This window comes from Pan paniscus, chromosome 19 (genome assembly GCF_029289425.2).
Source record: "Pan paniscus chromosome 19, NHGRI_mPanPan1-v2.0_pri, whole genome shotgun sequence".
Classification (NCBI taxonomy): domain Eukaryota; kingdom Metazoa; phylum Chordata; class Mammalia; order Primates; family Hominidae; genus Pan; species Pan paniscus.
The window spans coordinates 56,493,722-56,510,818 of record NC_073268.2 but is presented as its reverse complement, the minus strand read 5'-3'; the positions used below and the strand labels follow the sequence as shown (position 1 = coordinate 56,510,818).

Sequence of the window (17,097 nt, the reverse complement as noted above, 5' to 3'; positions counted from 1 at the left end):
GCGTGTATATATACATATGTGTATATGTGTATATATACATGTGTATATATGTGTGTATATATACATGTGTATATATGTGCATGTATATATACATATGTGTATATATGTGCATGTATATATACATATATGTGTATATACATATAAGTATATATACATGTGTATATACATATAAGTATATATACATATATGTGTATATATGTGTATGGATATATACATATATGTATATATGTGCGTATATACATATATGTATATGTGTGTATATACATATATGTATATGTGTGTATATACATATATGTATATGTGTGTATATACATATATGTATATATACATATATACATATGTGTATATATACATATATACATATGTGTATATATACATATATGTATATGTGTATATATACATATATGTATATGTGTATATATACATATATGTATGTATATGTGTGTATATATATACGTATATGTATGTATATGTGTATGTATATATACATATATGTATATATACGTGTGGAGATATATATATATCATAGTATATTAGGGTTCGGTACTATCTGTGGTTTCAAGCATCCACTGGGATGTTGGAACATATCCCCTGTGAATAAGGGGGAACTGCTTTATTTTGCTTTTAAGAGACAACATCTCACTCTGTCACCCAGGCTACAGTACAGTGGCATGATCATAGCTTACTGCAGCCTCAAACTCCCAGGCTCATGCAATCCTCCCACCTCAGTCTCTCAGGTAGCTGGGGCTACAGGTCTCAAACTCCTGACCTCAAGTGATTCTCCCACCTCAGTCTCCCGAGTGCTGGGATTACATGCACGAGCCATTGTGACTGGCCTGCATTTTTATTTAATTCAGAAATCAAAACTGTATAACCAAATTAAAACAGAACTCCAACACATCTTTCCAGTACAGCAGGCTGGCCCTTGCACACCTCCCTCCAATCACCATCCTGCCACATCATCTTCGCTGTTCTGGACTCACCTAAACATGCCCAGCACTTGCATAGCTTTCTACCCTTCCCTTTCCTGATAAAGTTCCACATAGTCTCTACAATTCAGGTCAAAATGCTACATCTCCTGTGAAGCCTCTCTTGATTTCCACAGAGGAACTCTGGGCCCATGTCCTTCCCTCTCCACCACAGACCACACCTGCTTGTAGCACTGTCACTAGGTGGCTTAGTGCCTGCTTATCAGCATCCATCTGGCTCTCTGTGTTATCATCTCATCAAGAACAAGAATCCAATCTTACTTCTCTAAGCATCCCCAGCTCCCAGGAGAGTGTCTGGACCATGATGATAGGTGTATGCATATGTTGGATAAAACAAAAATCAAATTCCTTTATTCCAGTTATCTGAAAAGCTTTTACCCTCCAATCTCGACTGTTCATTCTGATCCAGGCTAATGTCAATCTTGCCTCATAGTAACTCTACCTGTCCTCTTACTTGTTTTCACCAGACAACATGGAAGTAACTCATTAATTTTAAGAAAAATTTCCCTTCTTAATAGCGCTCCAAAGTCTTTTACCTATTCATCAAAACCAACACTTAGCTTTTTCCTTAAGATAATGAAGGCCTTATTCACCTCCCCAAAAGAAGTCCCATCCACATTATGCCTCCTTCTAATCCAAGGGGCAAGGAAAGAAGAAAATGAATCCTTCTTGGTCCACTTCCAGAACATTGCTGAACTGTGATATTTTAAAAATAATTCCTTTTTCACGTTTCATAAAATCTCCCTAGATCAACATTCTCTTTTGGTGTTATGGAATGACTTCTTAAATATTCCCTAGAACATATAAGTGATTGCATCACATGGCTCATTATGCCTTGACATTATTTTTCAGATTTCAAAATGCATGTCAATGGCTTTTCTAACACTCGCCACTCAATCAACATAACATCTCACAGTTAAAATACTTTTAGGTCATGGCCATTAAACTCCCCACATGCAAAATCACAATTGCCTCCTCATTAGCAGTGGGCACTGCTTTGCCTCCTAGATCCTAAAATCAGAAAGTCTTCTCTCCAACTACAACCACCCATCGCACACCTTCATTGTGTCTGATCCTGCTTTGTCCTCATTGTGACCTTCGAACCCTTATTCTATCAAATTTTCACAGTCCAGTGAGAACTGTACCTACTATTCTACTTGCTAAAGCATTTCAATACCATGATTCCTTCACTTGCTTTATCTGACCTTCCTAACTTCTCACCCTGGCTAACTGCCAGTTCCTCTTTCTTCTGGATATTTATTGCTAGAGAAAACTGATAAACTAGGGAGATTTTAAAATTTAAACTTTCAAACCATGAGTAGGTCTGCTTTATAATTGGGCAAGTTTTACTCAGCTCTGACTCCCTGGGACACTACAGTGGTCACAAGACCTGTTTAAATGCTAATAACCTAACCCTGTAACCAATGTAGCATCCATGTGTCACTCTGAACCAGTAAGATGGCATAGTAAGGACAAATCATGCCCTTTGCCTAGCAAGTGAGCTGTGTAACCCAGAAAATGGTTTATGGCCTAAAGATACGACGGGGACATGTCAACTCAGCAGAACGTAAGGAAAGAAATTCAGTATCCCCTTAGAGTTGGATAACACATGCTAATCTTATTTCCCCAATACTTTTCTGCTTCTAATGCCAATCAGAGCTTCAAAGTAATCCCACGCATTCCCTGCTGTCTAAAATCCAGCCAACAGATAACTTCACTCCCCTTTCCCTGGTGCTAGGGAATAAGAAACAACTGCAGCACCTGCTTAAACCAATCAGTGTAAAGAAGGAAACAGCTCCTGGCTCTGCATAGTGTGGAAATGATCCAAAGAAATGGACAGAGTTGCTGCATTAGAGTCTAGAGAAGTGTTTGGTACCTGTCCAGCAGAACCTCTCACCACTCTGTATACTGACCAGGCAGTGGTGAGCGGAGAGGAAGTGCAGTCAGCAGCAACTGGAGGACCTCATCTTTGTGCAATATGCATAAAGACCTATCATAACAACTGCCACTGACATTCAAGAGAGTAAGGAATTACCTCTAATTTAAACAAGAGATGCTTGGAACTACTTTTGTTTCAGGCAAATCTGTAAAGAGAAGTGCCAGTCAATCCACATGGTCTAGGATGAAGGTTACAATCCACATGGTCTAGGATGAAGGTTACCCTCAACTCCACAGGGTGGCTGGAGCAAAATAGGTCCACCCCTTCAAAAGAAACCCTTCTAAAAGTTCCCGACACAGACACAAATATTCGCAATGGCTCGTTGTCCAGGTTTTTCCTTTTCTCCCCTTCTTTAAACTCAATACTTGAGAGCCAATAAAACAAGTTTAATTCTGTCAGGGAGTTAATATAACATGAAACATTTCTGTCAAATAACAAGCTATTCACTATGAATGAATATTCTAGAACACATATAAAACAAAATGAAAATTCAAAGAAAAAAGTAAAAGTTAAGTGTATTTCTTTTTATTTTTATTCTCATTGTGAGACAGGGTCTTACTATGTCACCCAGGCTGGAGTACAGCGGCACAATCTTGGCTCACTGCAACCTATGCCTCCCAGGCTCAAGTGATCCTCCCACCTCAGCCTCCTGAGTAGCTTGGACTACCAGCACACATCACCACACCTGGCTAATTTTTTTTTTGTATTTTTTGTAGAGATGAGATTTCACCATGTTGCCCAGGCTGGTCTCAAATTCCTAGGCTCAAGTGATTTGCCCACCTCAGCCTCCCAAAGTGCTGGGACTTTAGGCATAAGCAACCGCACCTGGATTTTTTTTTTTTTTTTTTTTTTTAAGACTGGATCTCCTTCTGTCGCCCAGGCTGGAGTGCAGTGGCGTGATCACGGATCACTACAGCCTCGACTCCCAGGCTCAAGCAATGCTCCCACCTCAGCCTCCTGAATAGCTGGGATTACACTACAGTGCACGCCACTGTGCCAGGCTAATTTTTTAATTTTTTTGTAGAAAATCAAATTTTTCAGTTTTTTAACTTTTTGTATAAATTTTTAAAGTTTTTGTCCAGGCTGGTCTCAAACCTCCCAGGCTCAAGCAATCCTCCTCCCTCAGCCTCCCAAAGTGCTGGGATTACTAGTGTAAGACACAATGCTTGACCTGGTAAGTGTATTTCAACATAATTTAAGAACAGGATTCAGTTTCATATGGGTCCCCTTTGGCAAGATCAAATAATAGTTTATGCTGAGATTCATTACTACTATATATAAATGAATATCTAACTATATATATGTGCTAATTATATTTGTTTAAATGTTCACCTTTTTTAGAAAAGAGAAACAGACAAGTTCCCACTCAACAGAAAATAAGTTGCCAAAAAACTAAATTACTATATTTAATAACAAGCAGCAATTGTAAATAAAAATTTACAAGAGGAAGAAAATGAAATACCGTTTCACTACTGGACAATATTTTCTTTAAAAATATACTTCAGGAAATAAACAGAAAATATCTTAAGCCTATCTTATCAAAATTTATTAACAATTAGTGCTCCTAAGCCAACTGAATTTCAGACTAACTTCCTGAAGAGTGAAAGCTGTCAATCACCAAAAAACACACTATGGCAATGGCAATAAAGATAACAGTGGCTACCATTTATTGGGCACTCTCTGTGCCTGACTCTGCACTCCAGGGACTTTACACACATACCCAGTTCTTATTAACCATGCAACCTAAGTATCACTGTCCCCACTCTCATGAATGTGGAAACCAAGGCTCACCAAGTGAAAGGACCCACCTAGAGTCACATAGGTACAATTGGGCAGAGCACTCTGGGGCTAGAGTTCTTGCTGATATAATAAACTTTTTAACTTGTCTAAAATAATCTTTCTATCTAGTGACTAGCTAACAGTTTAGTCAGAAAATTCCTCCAATTTCAAAATTGCTATATTTACCTAAGTATATGCTTCTGAATACCTTTAGGGAATAAAAACACACTGGCATAAAGGGGAAAATGGTGTTAGCATAAAAGAAGGGCATGAATTCCTGTGGAAAGTAATCAAGCATTTGGAAATGAAGAATATGGTTTCTAACATGACTTGCTTTACTGCAGGTAACTAGCAAGTACCACAGTAATTCTACCTGCACAGTGACAGACTTACCAGATGGCAGTTTATGTTGGAAAAATGCAGCATTTACTAGGGGAAGAAATTCTTACTGCTAGCAAGAACAATGTACATAGAATCAAACTATTACGTAGGGCATAATCCTAGATCCTAAATAATAACATTCAACAGTGGTTTTTGGCTTCCAATCTCCAATATGTATTCATTACTTCAACAAAAACATATAGAGAACCACACTCACTCTCCATGGAATGGTAACAAGCTGAACTATAAAAATGGGTTGGGGTAGTCTCTATCAGAATTTGGAGAGAAGAGTTAAAATTCCTGCCAAGAATAACCGCTGAACACAATTTTAACAAAAATACAAACATCTGTCTCATTTTCCTATGAGTCTAAGATTAAAACTTATTTTCAGAGTAAACACTACTAAGCTTCCCTATAGCAACAGGTTTTAAAAAATCAAACTTTGCAAACTTAGAATCTATCAATAGCAAACTACACTTTTTTTTTTTTTTTTTTTTTTTTTTTTTTCTGAGATGGAGCCTTGCTCTGGGATTCTAGGCATGAGCCATCGCGTCCAGTCTGGCTTTTCTTGCTTTCCTTCCTTCCTTTCCCTCCTTCCTTCCCTCCCTCCCTTCCTTCTTCTTCTTCTTTTTTCCCTCCCTCCCTTCCTTCCTTTTCTCTCTCTCTCTCTTCTTTCTTTTTTTTCCAGACGGGATCTTGCTCTGTTACCCAGGTGGGAGTGCAGTGGCATGATCTAGGCTCACTGCAACCTCTGCTTCCCAGGTTCAAGCGATTTTTCTACCTCAGCCTCCAGAATAGCTGAGATGATAGGTGTGCACCACCACTCCAGGCTAATTTTTGCATTTTCAATAGAGACAGGGTTTCAGCATGTTGCCCAGGCTGATCTCGAATTCCTGACCTCAAGTGATCCACCTGCCCTGGACTCCCAAAGTGTTGAGATCACAAGCGTGAGCCATCGCACCCAGCCACACACTATACATTTATCTGCTGAATAAAAATTACTTCCTACAAAAAGGAGGCTGGGAGTAGAGGATAGGGAGAGTAATCAAACTCATATTGACAGGATCAAGCATAAACTTCAGCAGAACTCTAAAGAATCTTTAAGTAAACATGCCATAATGGCTGTGAGATCACCTGAGCTAAACCCTCCTGACTAGAGCTTGGTTATATAGCAGAGAAGTAAAGTGATTTTCAAATTAGTTGGATCTCTGTATCCACCAGGGTAAAATCAAGGGAGTTGATACCTAGATTTTGAAAATCTTAACCTTGCAATTCAATTCTGTTTTTAAAAAGAAGTATTCTAAACTTTTTTCTATATAGTAAATTCTCTATCTTTAACCCAGATCTTTTTCCTACACTCCAGACTTATATGTCTAACTATCCACTTTACTTGGATCTCATTTGGATCTCTGCTTAGACACCTAACAGGTATTTCATATTCAGCCATGTCCTGATTTTCCCCTCAAAACCTGCTCCTCCTTCAGTCATGCCTGTCACAGCAAATGGCAACTCCACAGGTCAAAACTTGTTTTCCTTGATTATTGTCCTTTCCTCATCCCCACAATCAATCCATCAGCAAAATCTCGTGGTTTTACCTTCAAAAGTACATCCAGAAACTAATCCGTTCTCCCCGCCTCCTCACTGTAGCCTAGTCCAAGTCAATGGGATTATTAAAACAACCTCCTAACTGGTTTCTCTGCTTCTTCTCTTGTCTCCTTACAAACTATTCTCAACAGAGCAACCAGAGTAATCATGTCACAACTGAAATCTGGCATCACTCTTTTGCTCAAAACCCCAGTGGCTTCTTCTCTCACCTGGTATCAGCTCAAAAGGCCTTCAGTTTTACACAGACAGCCCTTAAACTAACACCACCTAATTTCTGAAAAGCTGCCCCTCTATTTTGACACAAATAAATGGAATAAGTATACAAACAATTAAGAAACAATGATAAATCTGGTGGCATGAGATGATGGTCTGAATTCATTTAACTCACACCTCTCCCAAATTCCCAGTGAAACAACCAGAGAAATGTAAAAGTGGAGGAAAAATCTTCAAAGTAATAACTTAAAAGCTAATGAGGGCAGGGCTAGCCTGCCAGAAGTGCTGACCAACCCAAAACTGAGCCTACCTGGGGGTAAGCAACCTAAGGCTCAGGTCAAGGTGAGGGTATACATGGCAATTCTCAGATCTGCAAATACATTCTGAGACAGGTACTTTGAAACATGCAACAAGAATGTACAGAAGAGAACACCGACATGGCTGGATCTTAACAAGGATCGGTGTGCCACAGAGAGGAGTGAAACTGTGTCCCAGACAACTTTAGGACAGAAACGACTGTTTCAGAATAACAAACATCCGTGCCCCATAGAACTTCCTGCTAGAGCTCTCTCCTCTATCATCATGGGCAACTGGCTGCTAATCTGGCAAAGGTTAAGGTACACTGTATAAGTATCACCTTATCTCTTACGCTAATGTAGGACTGAACATTTTAAACAGCAACATATATAATTTCTAAAGATAAAGTTATAAATACTATTTGGCAATTAGGAATAAAACTGTTAGAAATTTGCAGCTGAGGCCGGGCACCGTGGCTCATGCCTGTAATCCCAGCACTTTGGGAGGCCGAGGCGGGCAGATCACGAGGTCAGGAGATCGAGACCATCCTGACTAACACGGTGAAACCCCGTCTCTACTAAATATACAAAAAATTAGCCAGATGTGGTGGCGGGTGCCGGTAGTCCCAGCTACTCAGGAGGCTGGGGCAGCAGAATGGCATGAACCCGGGAGGCGGAGCTTGCAGTGAGCCAAGATCGTACCACTGCACTCCAGCCTGGGCGACAGAGCGAGACTCCATCTCAAAAAAAAAAAAAAAATTGTAGCTGAAACTTGTTTAAAACATAGATGGTCCCTATGATCTCTAGCTAAAAGGGTATTACAGGACCTTGATTCCACATTCTTTAGGGGAAGCAGGAAGAAAAGCCCTGGCAATATTCTTCTCTCTGGTGGAATAGTGCTTCCTATTTCACTGTCAACACTCAATTTATTCCTTTTCTGTCAGTACATCTTTATGAAGCTTGGCAAGCATCCATCCTTTGTCTTACGGTACTGCACCCATCAGTGTACAAGGATGCCCTTTATCCTCCCTTCTCTGATCCTCATTAGCCCTACCGACCCATTTCACTATTCCACTTTATTAAAAAATTTTAAAAACAAGGTTGCACTTGTACTAATGCCACTTCCTCACCTTCTGTATCTTCTTCAACTCTGTGTAACCGTGTTTCTGCCCCCTCACTAATTCACTGAAAATCCACGTCTAAGGCACCTTGGCTTACTCAACCTCTAACAGCATTTTACACAGTTGACTCATGAAACACTCGCTATACTTTTTTAAACAAGAAATACTGTTTCCAAAGAGCATGTAATCACATCATCTGGGGTGGTGGTGTTCTGTGGGAAATAATGACCCAGAAAACATAAAAAGGTTATAGCTGTGAATACTGAGAGAACTGGGTCAATAACCTATATCTGGTAACCAGGGGCTATCAAACGAAGAAAGGGAGTAAGACCCCACCCCAACAAAAGGGTGGCTGAGTGGGAAAACCAGAAGAGATTTAATAATGCTAATGAATCGTTGCAGTGTCGGAGCTCATGCATGCAAGTCCTTATTGTAATATCTATCCGGGTGTAGACAGCAAAAGCCTCCATATTAACTGTGGTGGTGGCAGTAGTGCAGCAGTCTCTCTGGTAAGCACCTGTGAGCTATGGCAGCTGCTGATCAGTTATTTGGGGAAAATCATTTTGAAATTACTGAATTGCAACTGTGAAAACTAACCTTTTTCAGTTTTATACTTGTGGAAAACTACCTTTAGTAAAAGTGCTTTTATTTTTTGGAGACAGAGGTCTTGCTCTGTCACTCAGGCTGGAGTGCAATGGCACAATCATGGCTCACTGCAGCCTCGACTTTCCAGGCTCAAGCCATCCTCCCACCTCAGCCTCCCATGTATCTAGGACTACAGGCATGCGCCATCATGCCTGGCTAATTTTTTCTATTATTTTGTAAAGACAGGATGGGTCTCGCTATGTTGCCTAGGCTGGTCTTGAACTCCTGGGCTCAGGCGATGCTCTGGCCCCAGCCTCCCAAAGTACGGGGATTACAGGTGTGAGCCACCACACCCAGACAGAAAAAGTGCTTTTTAGAAATTAAATTATCTAGGCTGGGCGCGGTGGCTCATGCCTGTAATCCCAGCACCTTGGGAGGCCAAGGCAGGTGGATCATGGAAGTCAGGAGATTGAGACCATCCTGGCCAACATGGTGAAACCCCATCTCTACTAAAAATACAAAAAATTAGCCGGGCGTGGTGGCAGGCGCCTGTAGTCCCAGCTACTCAGGAGGCTGAGGCAGGAGAATCGCTTGAACCCAGGAGGCGGAGGTTGCAGTGAGCCAAGATAGCACCACTGCACTACAGCCTGGGCGACAGAGCGAGACTCTGTTTCCAAAAAAAAAGAAAGAAAGAAAGAAAGAAATTAAACTATCTGAACTCCACAAATGAAGTTAATATGAAACAAAATCAGGTTCCAGGTTTTTGTAAAGAATCTCTAATCAAGGTACCATGTTGTATTTCTCTCCCTTACTCTACCTGACCCCTCCTCAGATAAACAGACTGGCTAAAGATAGTGTATTAAAAGTATTAATGGCTTCATATTTAATTACATGATTATTGCTGACACCGAAATGCATGACTCAGATGACAGAACGGTATAAAACTTTTCTAATTAATTTTATCATAGTAGAAACTTAAAATATATTTGAAATACAAGATTTAATACATTAAATATATAAATATAACTTCAAAATAATTATAACATCCTCATTAATTTAACAGAAACATCAATGTTTAAACTACACACTAAGGGCAGGACTTCTGTTTTAACACTTTTTGCTTGCCTATTTCCCCCAATCCTGAAATATCTTCCATACAAGTAAGAAAACACACCTGGTTTCTGCCTCTGCGTTTCCCATAATTCCTTCTGACTAGGGCTTTATAATTCTCATTTTTCTTGGTTAAATAGTAATACAAAACACAATCAGGAACACTCTGTAAGAAATAAAACAATTATTTTTGAGGATCCAATGAAATAAAGAAATTTTTTAATTAAATATTACTTCCAAGGAAAATCTCTGGTATTCTGAAAGTAAAATTAAAGAAAAAGAACAACATACATTGCTAGCATTTTAAGGCATATCTAGGCTCTAAAATTATTTACATTATAGGTACTATTTTAATAGACAGTTACAGTTGTTAATCCAAATTATGTGAAAGATGCCAGGAACTATCAGAAACATTCAAATATTTTCTTATTAACAAGTAAATTCCCTTTCTGATTACATACATGCAAATTTTTAAAATGTCTTTAAATATTTTGTTCAAAAACATTAAAATCAACTTTATATTAAATATGGAATGATTCACAAATTTGCTTGTCATCCTTGCGCAGAGGCCATGTTAATCTCTGCATCGTTCCAATTTTAGTATTATGTGCTGCTGAAGCGAGCACGAGACTGATATTTTAATTAGAAATTTAATGAGGCTCCAAAAGCATTGTAATCTATGTGTTTTTAGGGAAATAAACATCAGGTCATCTTTCATTAACCATTTAGTTCTGTGTTCTGTGTTAAGATTTCTCTAATAATTGTAATTATCATTACATTAATCACGAGACTCTTCGCAGTCTTTTTAAAATCGGTTCTAGTTAACTACTTATATGTGTCAGAGCACAAGAATTTCAAAGTAACAACCATCACAAACCTACAAACATTCCCAATGCAAACCATGTCTTACCTTCCTCTCCAAGTATGATGCAATTAGTCCAAAGTTTTTTGGATGCTGGATAAACCTGAGTGAAAATGAAAACAAAAACACACTTGCATACAAATATTTCAACAACTAAAAAAAAAAACTTGGGAGAAGAAATACTATGTATAGGCCGGGCGTGGTGGCTCACGCCTGTAATCCCAGCACTTTGGGAGGCCGAAGCAGGTGGATCACTTGAGGTCAGGAGTTCAAGACCAGCCTGACCAACATGGCAGAACCCCATCTCTACTAAAAATACAAAAATTAGCCGGGGATGGTGGCACATGCCTGTAGTCCCACCTACTCGGGAAGCTGAGGCAGGAGAATCGCTTGAACCCAGGAGGCAGAGGTTGCAGTGAGCCGAGATCACAACACTGGACTCCAGCTTAAGCGACAGAGCGAGACTCCGTCTCAAAAAAAACAGAAGAGAAATACTATGTATAGGGCTAACTGCCAATCTGAGGAACAATTGTAGAATCACTGGAGACTTTTAAAGGGCACAGATTTCTGGGCACCATACACCAGGAAATGATTAGTCTACGGTAATACATAGAAATCTGTACTTTATAAAAGCTCCCCAAAAGTTCAGACAGCACCCAAGTTTGGGAACCACTCTTAACATGACTCCATAACCCCAGTTCTTATCTGTTACCTCTTTTCCCACCTATAAACTTACAGGAAGATCAATATTCTCTACTTTTCACAGTATTGATTCAAACACCAAAATGGGACCAAGTTTTTGTGAAAACAGTTCAATTTACAAGTAAATGCCAAATACTTTTTACTAACTTATGTAGATGTCTATTAGAGAATAATTTAAAATATAAATTACTTGTCCTTAAAGATCTCCTTTTCATGGTCAGTCCAAACATTCATAAACTGCCTATCTTTATAAACTTTCATAGGGTCCTCCATAAGCCCATTCATGTTAATGAACTTGACTCGTCTTTGTTCTGCATCAAACATCATAGGTGGAATCACAGAGAGCTGCCGCATTTGTTTCTCATTATTCTGGAAAAAAAATACAATTTACTTAGAATAAAACATAAACTAGAAATTTAAGGAGGGCCATGGACCAATGCTCTTAATGTGCACTAAAAAACCATGTATGCAGTTTAATAACAATAGCAGTGTATACCACAGCATCTAGCATACAATAATTACTCATATATCTAATAAATATTCACTGTATGAATTACAGAGGCAGAGAATATCCATATCGTTTTTTAAATAATCTACTCCTTTGAGAAGAATTCTTTTCTTAAACTAAGCTGATACTTAACATAATAAAATTTTAGACCTGGAAGATAAAATGTAATGTCAAGTTCACTGAAGTGGTGACCTTATGGAGCATTTAATTATCATATTAGTCTCATTTTTTAAAGTCTCAACATCATTTTATAGAACAACTTTTACCGTCATATTACAGAACAATAAATAGAAAAATAAGCAAACAGGCATCAAAATTTAAGTCAGCGATTTTAAATTAAACTCACTTTACTATTAAACTCTTCTTGCTAATTTTACATCATCTTTCCATTGAAAATTTAAGGTTGTTATTCTTAGAAATGAAGCTTGTTTCAACTAAAACTTTCTTACACATGCAGAACTTATTTTTCCCGAAGTTTAACTGAGGAAATTTTTAAGTACAAACTTCTATTTAAAAGCTTTTACCCAAATTACAAGTATTTACCCAAATATAAGAAAAGGTATTTCCCTAAAAATTTTCCTCATAAAAGTGGATACTGCCTAATAGTCAAGTCCTTACAAAGTCTCTAATTTCCTGGGACACTCTCAATCAGTTTGAACACTATAGTGTTTAGACTGAAATTACACATTAGATTGAAATTACCTCAATACATAAACTAATTTTAGATGCTTACAAATGTTTCCTCATGGAATCAGTCAAAGAGCAAATAAAGAAATTTAACAGAGATTTACTCATCATTGCAGAAATAATGGCTACATATTCCAAGGGCTGAATGTCATTTCAATCATATACTTACAGATGTTTCCTCATGGAATCAGTCAAAGAGCAAATAAATTTAACGGAGATTTACTCGTCATTGTAGAAATAATGGCTACATATTCCAAGGGCTGAATGTCATTTCAATCATGTACTTTAGAGGTAATTTTAAAAGCAATATAGAGTAAGTGGTTATGTTTTAAAGCTCTTGATTATACTGCTACAAAAGAAATGAAAAATTGCTGGGCACAGTGGCTCACGCTTGTAATCCCAGCACTTTTGGAGGCCAAGGCAGGAGGATTGCTTGAGCCCAGGAGTCCAAGTCTAATCTGGGCAGTATAGTGAGACCCCATCTCTACAAAATAATTTTTTAAAATTAGCTAAGTGAGAGGCTGGGCGGGGTGGCTCACACCTGTAATCCCAGCACTTTGGGAGGCCAAGGCAAGTGGATCACCTGAGGTCAGGAGTTTGAGACCAGCTTGGCCAACATGGCAAAACCCTGTTTCTACTAAATATACAAAAATCAGCTGGGTGTGCTGGCATGTGCCTGTAGTCCCAGCTACTCGGGAGGCTGAGGGAGTAGAATCGCTTGAACCTGGGACGCGGAGGTTGCAGTGAGCCAAGATCGTGCCACTGCATTCCAGTCTGGCTGACAGAGCGAGACGCCATCTCAAACAAACAAACAAACAAACAAACAAACAAAAAGTTAGCCGGGCGTAGTGGTGTACCAGTAGTCCCAGCTATTCAGAAGACTGAGGTGGGAGGATCACTTGAGCCCGGGAGGTGAAGGATGCAGCAAGCCAAGGTCACATCATTGCACTCCAGCCTGGGTGACAGAGTAAGACCCTATCTCCTATCTCAAAAAAAAAAAAAAAAAAAAGGAAAATTCACTTGTCCTGATATTATGCAATAATATGTGCAATATGTATTTAGGGCTTGAGATAAAATTTAGCAAGGATAACATCATAAATGTATTCCAAAAGAAGTACATCTCCAGGAATCTGGGCACAGTGAAGCTGGTATGCTCTGGAACACTGATAACTCAAAGGTGTCTCTAGAAATGGCTAAGATCCTGAAATCATATAACAATGCACTGAAAAGCTTGAGTGTGGGATATACCTCTGACTAAATATTGTAATTGTCCCTAAAGAGTTATGTATTTCAATGCACCAAAAATCACCTTGGAATCCTCTCTTTGGGAAAGGAGAATATCAGAAATAAGAAAGGAAAGAAAAACCACCTGTAAAAGTCTATTTTGATCAGTATAAGAACAATCTGAGAAGTATAATGGTTTAAGGAACTCTGAGATATAGTTTATATAGTTCTATATCTCCTCCAGGGCTAGTTTAACTAGAATTCTGAAACACAGTAACTTATAAGAGCATACTATATACTTTTATTTAGTTATGAATGCAAAACAGGGTATCATAATTAAATACTGATAGAATCCTACAACATATATCAACACAAAGACAAACTCTGTACAAAGAGGCTATTTTTTCATCCTGGAGAAAAACTTACTGCAACTGTCTCACAAGTAATTTTTCATGAGATCAAGCAACTTGATGGTTTAATTCACCACTGTATTCCCAATGCTTAAAGGAAAGTTTGGCACATAATAGGCTATAAATATTTGTTGAAAGAATAGACTTGATTGAATATAGATATGGAAAAGAACACACAGTTCCAGAGTCAGACTGCCTGGGTTGAGTATCTGGCTCCACTATTTATTAATTTGTGACCTTGGGCGAATTATTTAACCTGCAGCTGGGCTTTAGTTTCTTAACTTGCAAAACAGCCATTAATTATAGCCTCCATTTCACAGAATTTTCACAGTTTAAATAATACATATGAGGTGCTTATCACAATTGGCAATTTTAAGTAGTAACTACCCCTCAAACCCCCCCTCCTCAAAAACCAAAGATGTAGTTAGTCCACCATAACCTAAACCAACAATACCCATAGAAAGAGGAGAAAAAGTACTGGCTAGGTTAACTAGTAGTAAAGGGTAGAGCAGAGGAAGTCATGACACTGCTTTTTACTTCTAAATGTGCTAAGTAGTATGAAAACAGGAATTTTACTTATCTAAATTATTTCTAAATCATTGAACATTTTAGATTAAATCCACTTCACTTAATTTTGCAAATCGAGTATTAACTGTATATTTAAGTCTACTTAACATTTATTTTGAAGTATACAGCATGGTAAAAAATATCTTTGATCATTACTTAAGGCCACTATTTCAAACAAACGAGACTCTCAGAATTTTGAGATGAGGTTTAAGAAAAGCCATATAATAAAATCAAAACTAGCAAAACTCAGTCAATAGTAGATGGCTTTTGGAACAATCCTGAGAGTTTGAACAGGGCTAAAAAGATTCAATGTTAGAAATGGAAATTTATTCTTATTCTGCATTTATTAATATCCAATTAAACATTAGGCAACAGGAACTCAAAGATAGCCTGACCCAAAGGTTTAAAATAACCACACTCATGAAGATGACACTTTAGCTGATCATAAATATTTATTAAACAGAAAGAGAAACACAATAGAAATAAATGTAAATTGAGACTAACTAGACATTGAGTTCTGTTTCGGGAAAGTGAGTGAGGAAGCTTCACAAGGGAGGAAATACTGCTTTTGGGTCTGAAGATATATTTGTCAAACATATACCTTGGTCTCTACTACCTGTTTCATAATTTTATTAATTCTGCTCTTTATATAGGCAGGAAATGCCTGAAAAACAAAGTAATGCCACTTGCTACAACACAGTATCTTCACCTTAAAAATTAGTGAAATGGCATTCTTGTTCATAGATGAATCTCTTCCATATATAAACTTAATCTCTATATTCTCATTCACCTGCCCCTTTCACTTCATGTTACCATACTTGCCTGGGACTATATCACCTGCATACAGATGACTCTGATATCTAACCATTCCCAGTTCAACTCTCTCCCAGGTTCACTTGCTAGACAACACCCTTTGAAGAACATACTGCCATTTGTAAAATACATGTTCCTTTGCTACTTTAGGAAATGGCACCACCAGCTTACTCCTCTAACCTAGAAACAAGGGAGTCACATTCTATTCTTCCTCTTTCTCATCTCCCACATCCTATCCATCTTGGCCTGTCCATTCTACCTTTCTATTACACTCTCCTATACATCCCTACCACTGTTGCCCTGATTCAGAACCTTATTTTTATCCTAACAGCCTCCTCACCTCTCTCCAGGTCTCCTTGCTGCCAAAGCCATCTTTGTGAAATTCCAGTATGATCGTGTGACTGCCTCGTTTAAAAACCCTTTAACAGACACTCAAATCTTTGACAGTCTAAACTCTAGCACTCAATAAAGTTCCCACATTTACATACAAATAAACCCTTAGCTCCTACAGAGTTAAAATGCTTTAATAATTAACGAATTAACTTGAATTAAATTTATTTTCTTACCTCCTGCTCAGAGAGCCCATCAATAATTTCAGAAATCTCATGCTCACTCCTAGCAATGGTGGCTGAAAGACCAGCTCCCCTCTGCCCAACTCTAAACATGAGGGAGAAATTAAAAATATATTTAAAGACCTTATATAAAGACATATCAATTAAATTAACTATAGATTACTTTTCTGAATGGAACTTTTTAACCAAGTTAAGAGAAGAAACATAAAATACTACTGAGTATATACTTTTAAGTAATATGCTGTGTCACCTATTAATAACAATTTAAATATTACGATTGAGATTTGAAGGTTACATGTTCAAGTTCAAATGGTGGAACTAGTTAGGGAAAACTTCTAGGAAGTCATAATTATTGATGCCATTTCCATTTCAAATGGCATTCTTTGTATGCCCTGTAGTAGACTTAGAAAAATACATGAAACATTTTTAAAAGGAGAGAAAAAACTCAACCAACATCCCTTACAAAAATTTAATTGTGAGTTAAGGGGCTTACATGACTCTTACATGAGACAATAAAAAAGAAAACTAAAGCTTTTAAAATCTTTGTAAAATATCTGTTTGCTAAAAGTAAAACAAATCAGAATCTATCAAAGAATTTCTTAATTGGCCATCAACTGAATATAGTTTGAATATGTTGATAATGAAGGACTAAAGGATATTTAGGTCTGTTTTTACTCACTGTCATGTCCAAAGGATGTAATACTTTTAGGAACTTCAGAATTAATTTCAAAATA

General features: G+C 37.9%; 1 protein-coding gene and 1 non-coding gene across 24 annotated transcripts in view; both read right to left on the bottom strand.

Annotated features, from left to right (window-relative positions):
* The window catches only part of NCOR1 (nuclear receptor corepressor 1), a 187,594-nt gene that overhangs the window by 95,542 nt on the left and 74,955 nt on the right, over positions 1 to 17,097 (bottom strand). For all 23 annotated transcript variants that reach the window (XM_055101243.1, XM_055101244.1, XM_055101239.2 and 20 more), the window contains 4 exons: positions 16,358 to 16,448; positions 11,773 to 11,951; positions 10,929 to 10,983; positions 10,083 to 10,184 (listed from right to left, as the gene is read on the bottom strand). In XM_055101243.1, the coding sequence (XP_054957218.1) occupies positions 10,083 to 10,184; positions 10,929 to 10,983; positions 11,773 to 11,951; positions 16,358 to 16,448 (427 nt within the window). The remainder of the gene's footprint in view (positions 1 to 10,082; positions 10,185 to 10,928; positions 10,984 to 11,772; positions 11,952 to 16,357; positions 16,449 to 17,097) is intronic.
* On the bottom strand, positions 10,540 to 10,644 carry LOC112438824 (U6 spliceosomal RNA). Its single transcript, XR_003027147.1, has one exon. It is a non-coding gene; the product is annotated as a U6 spliceosomal RNA (small nuclear RNA).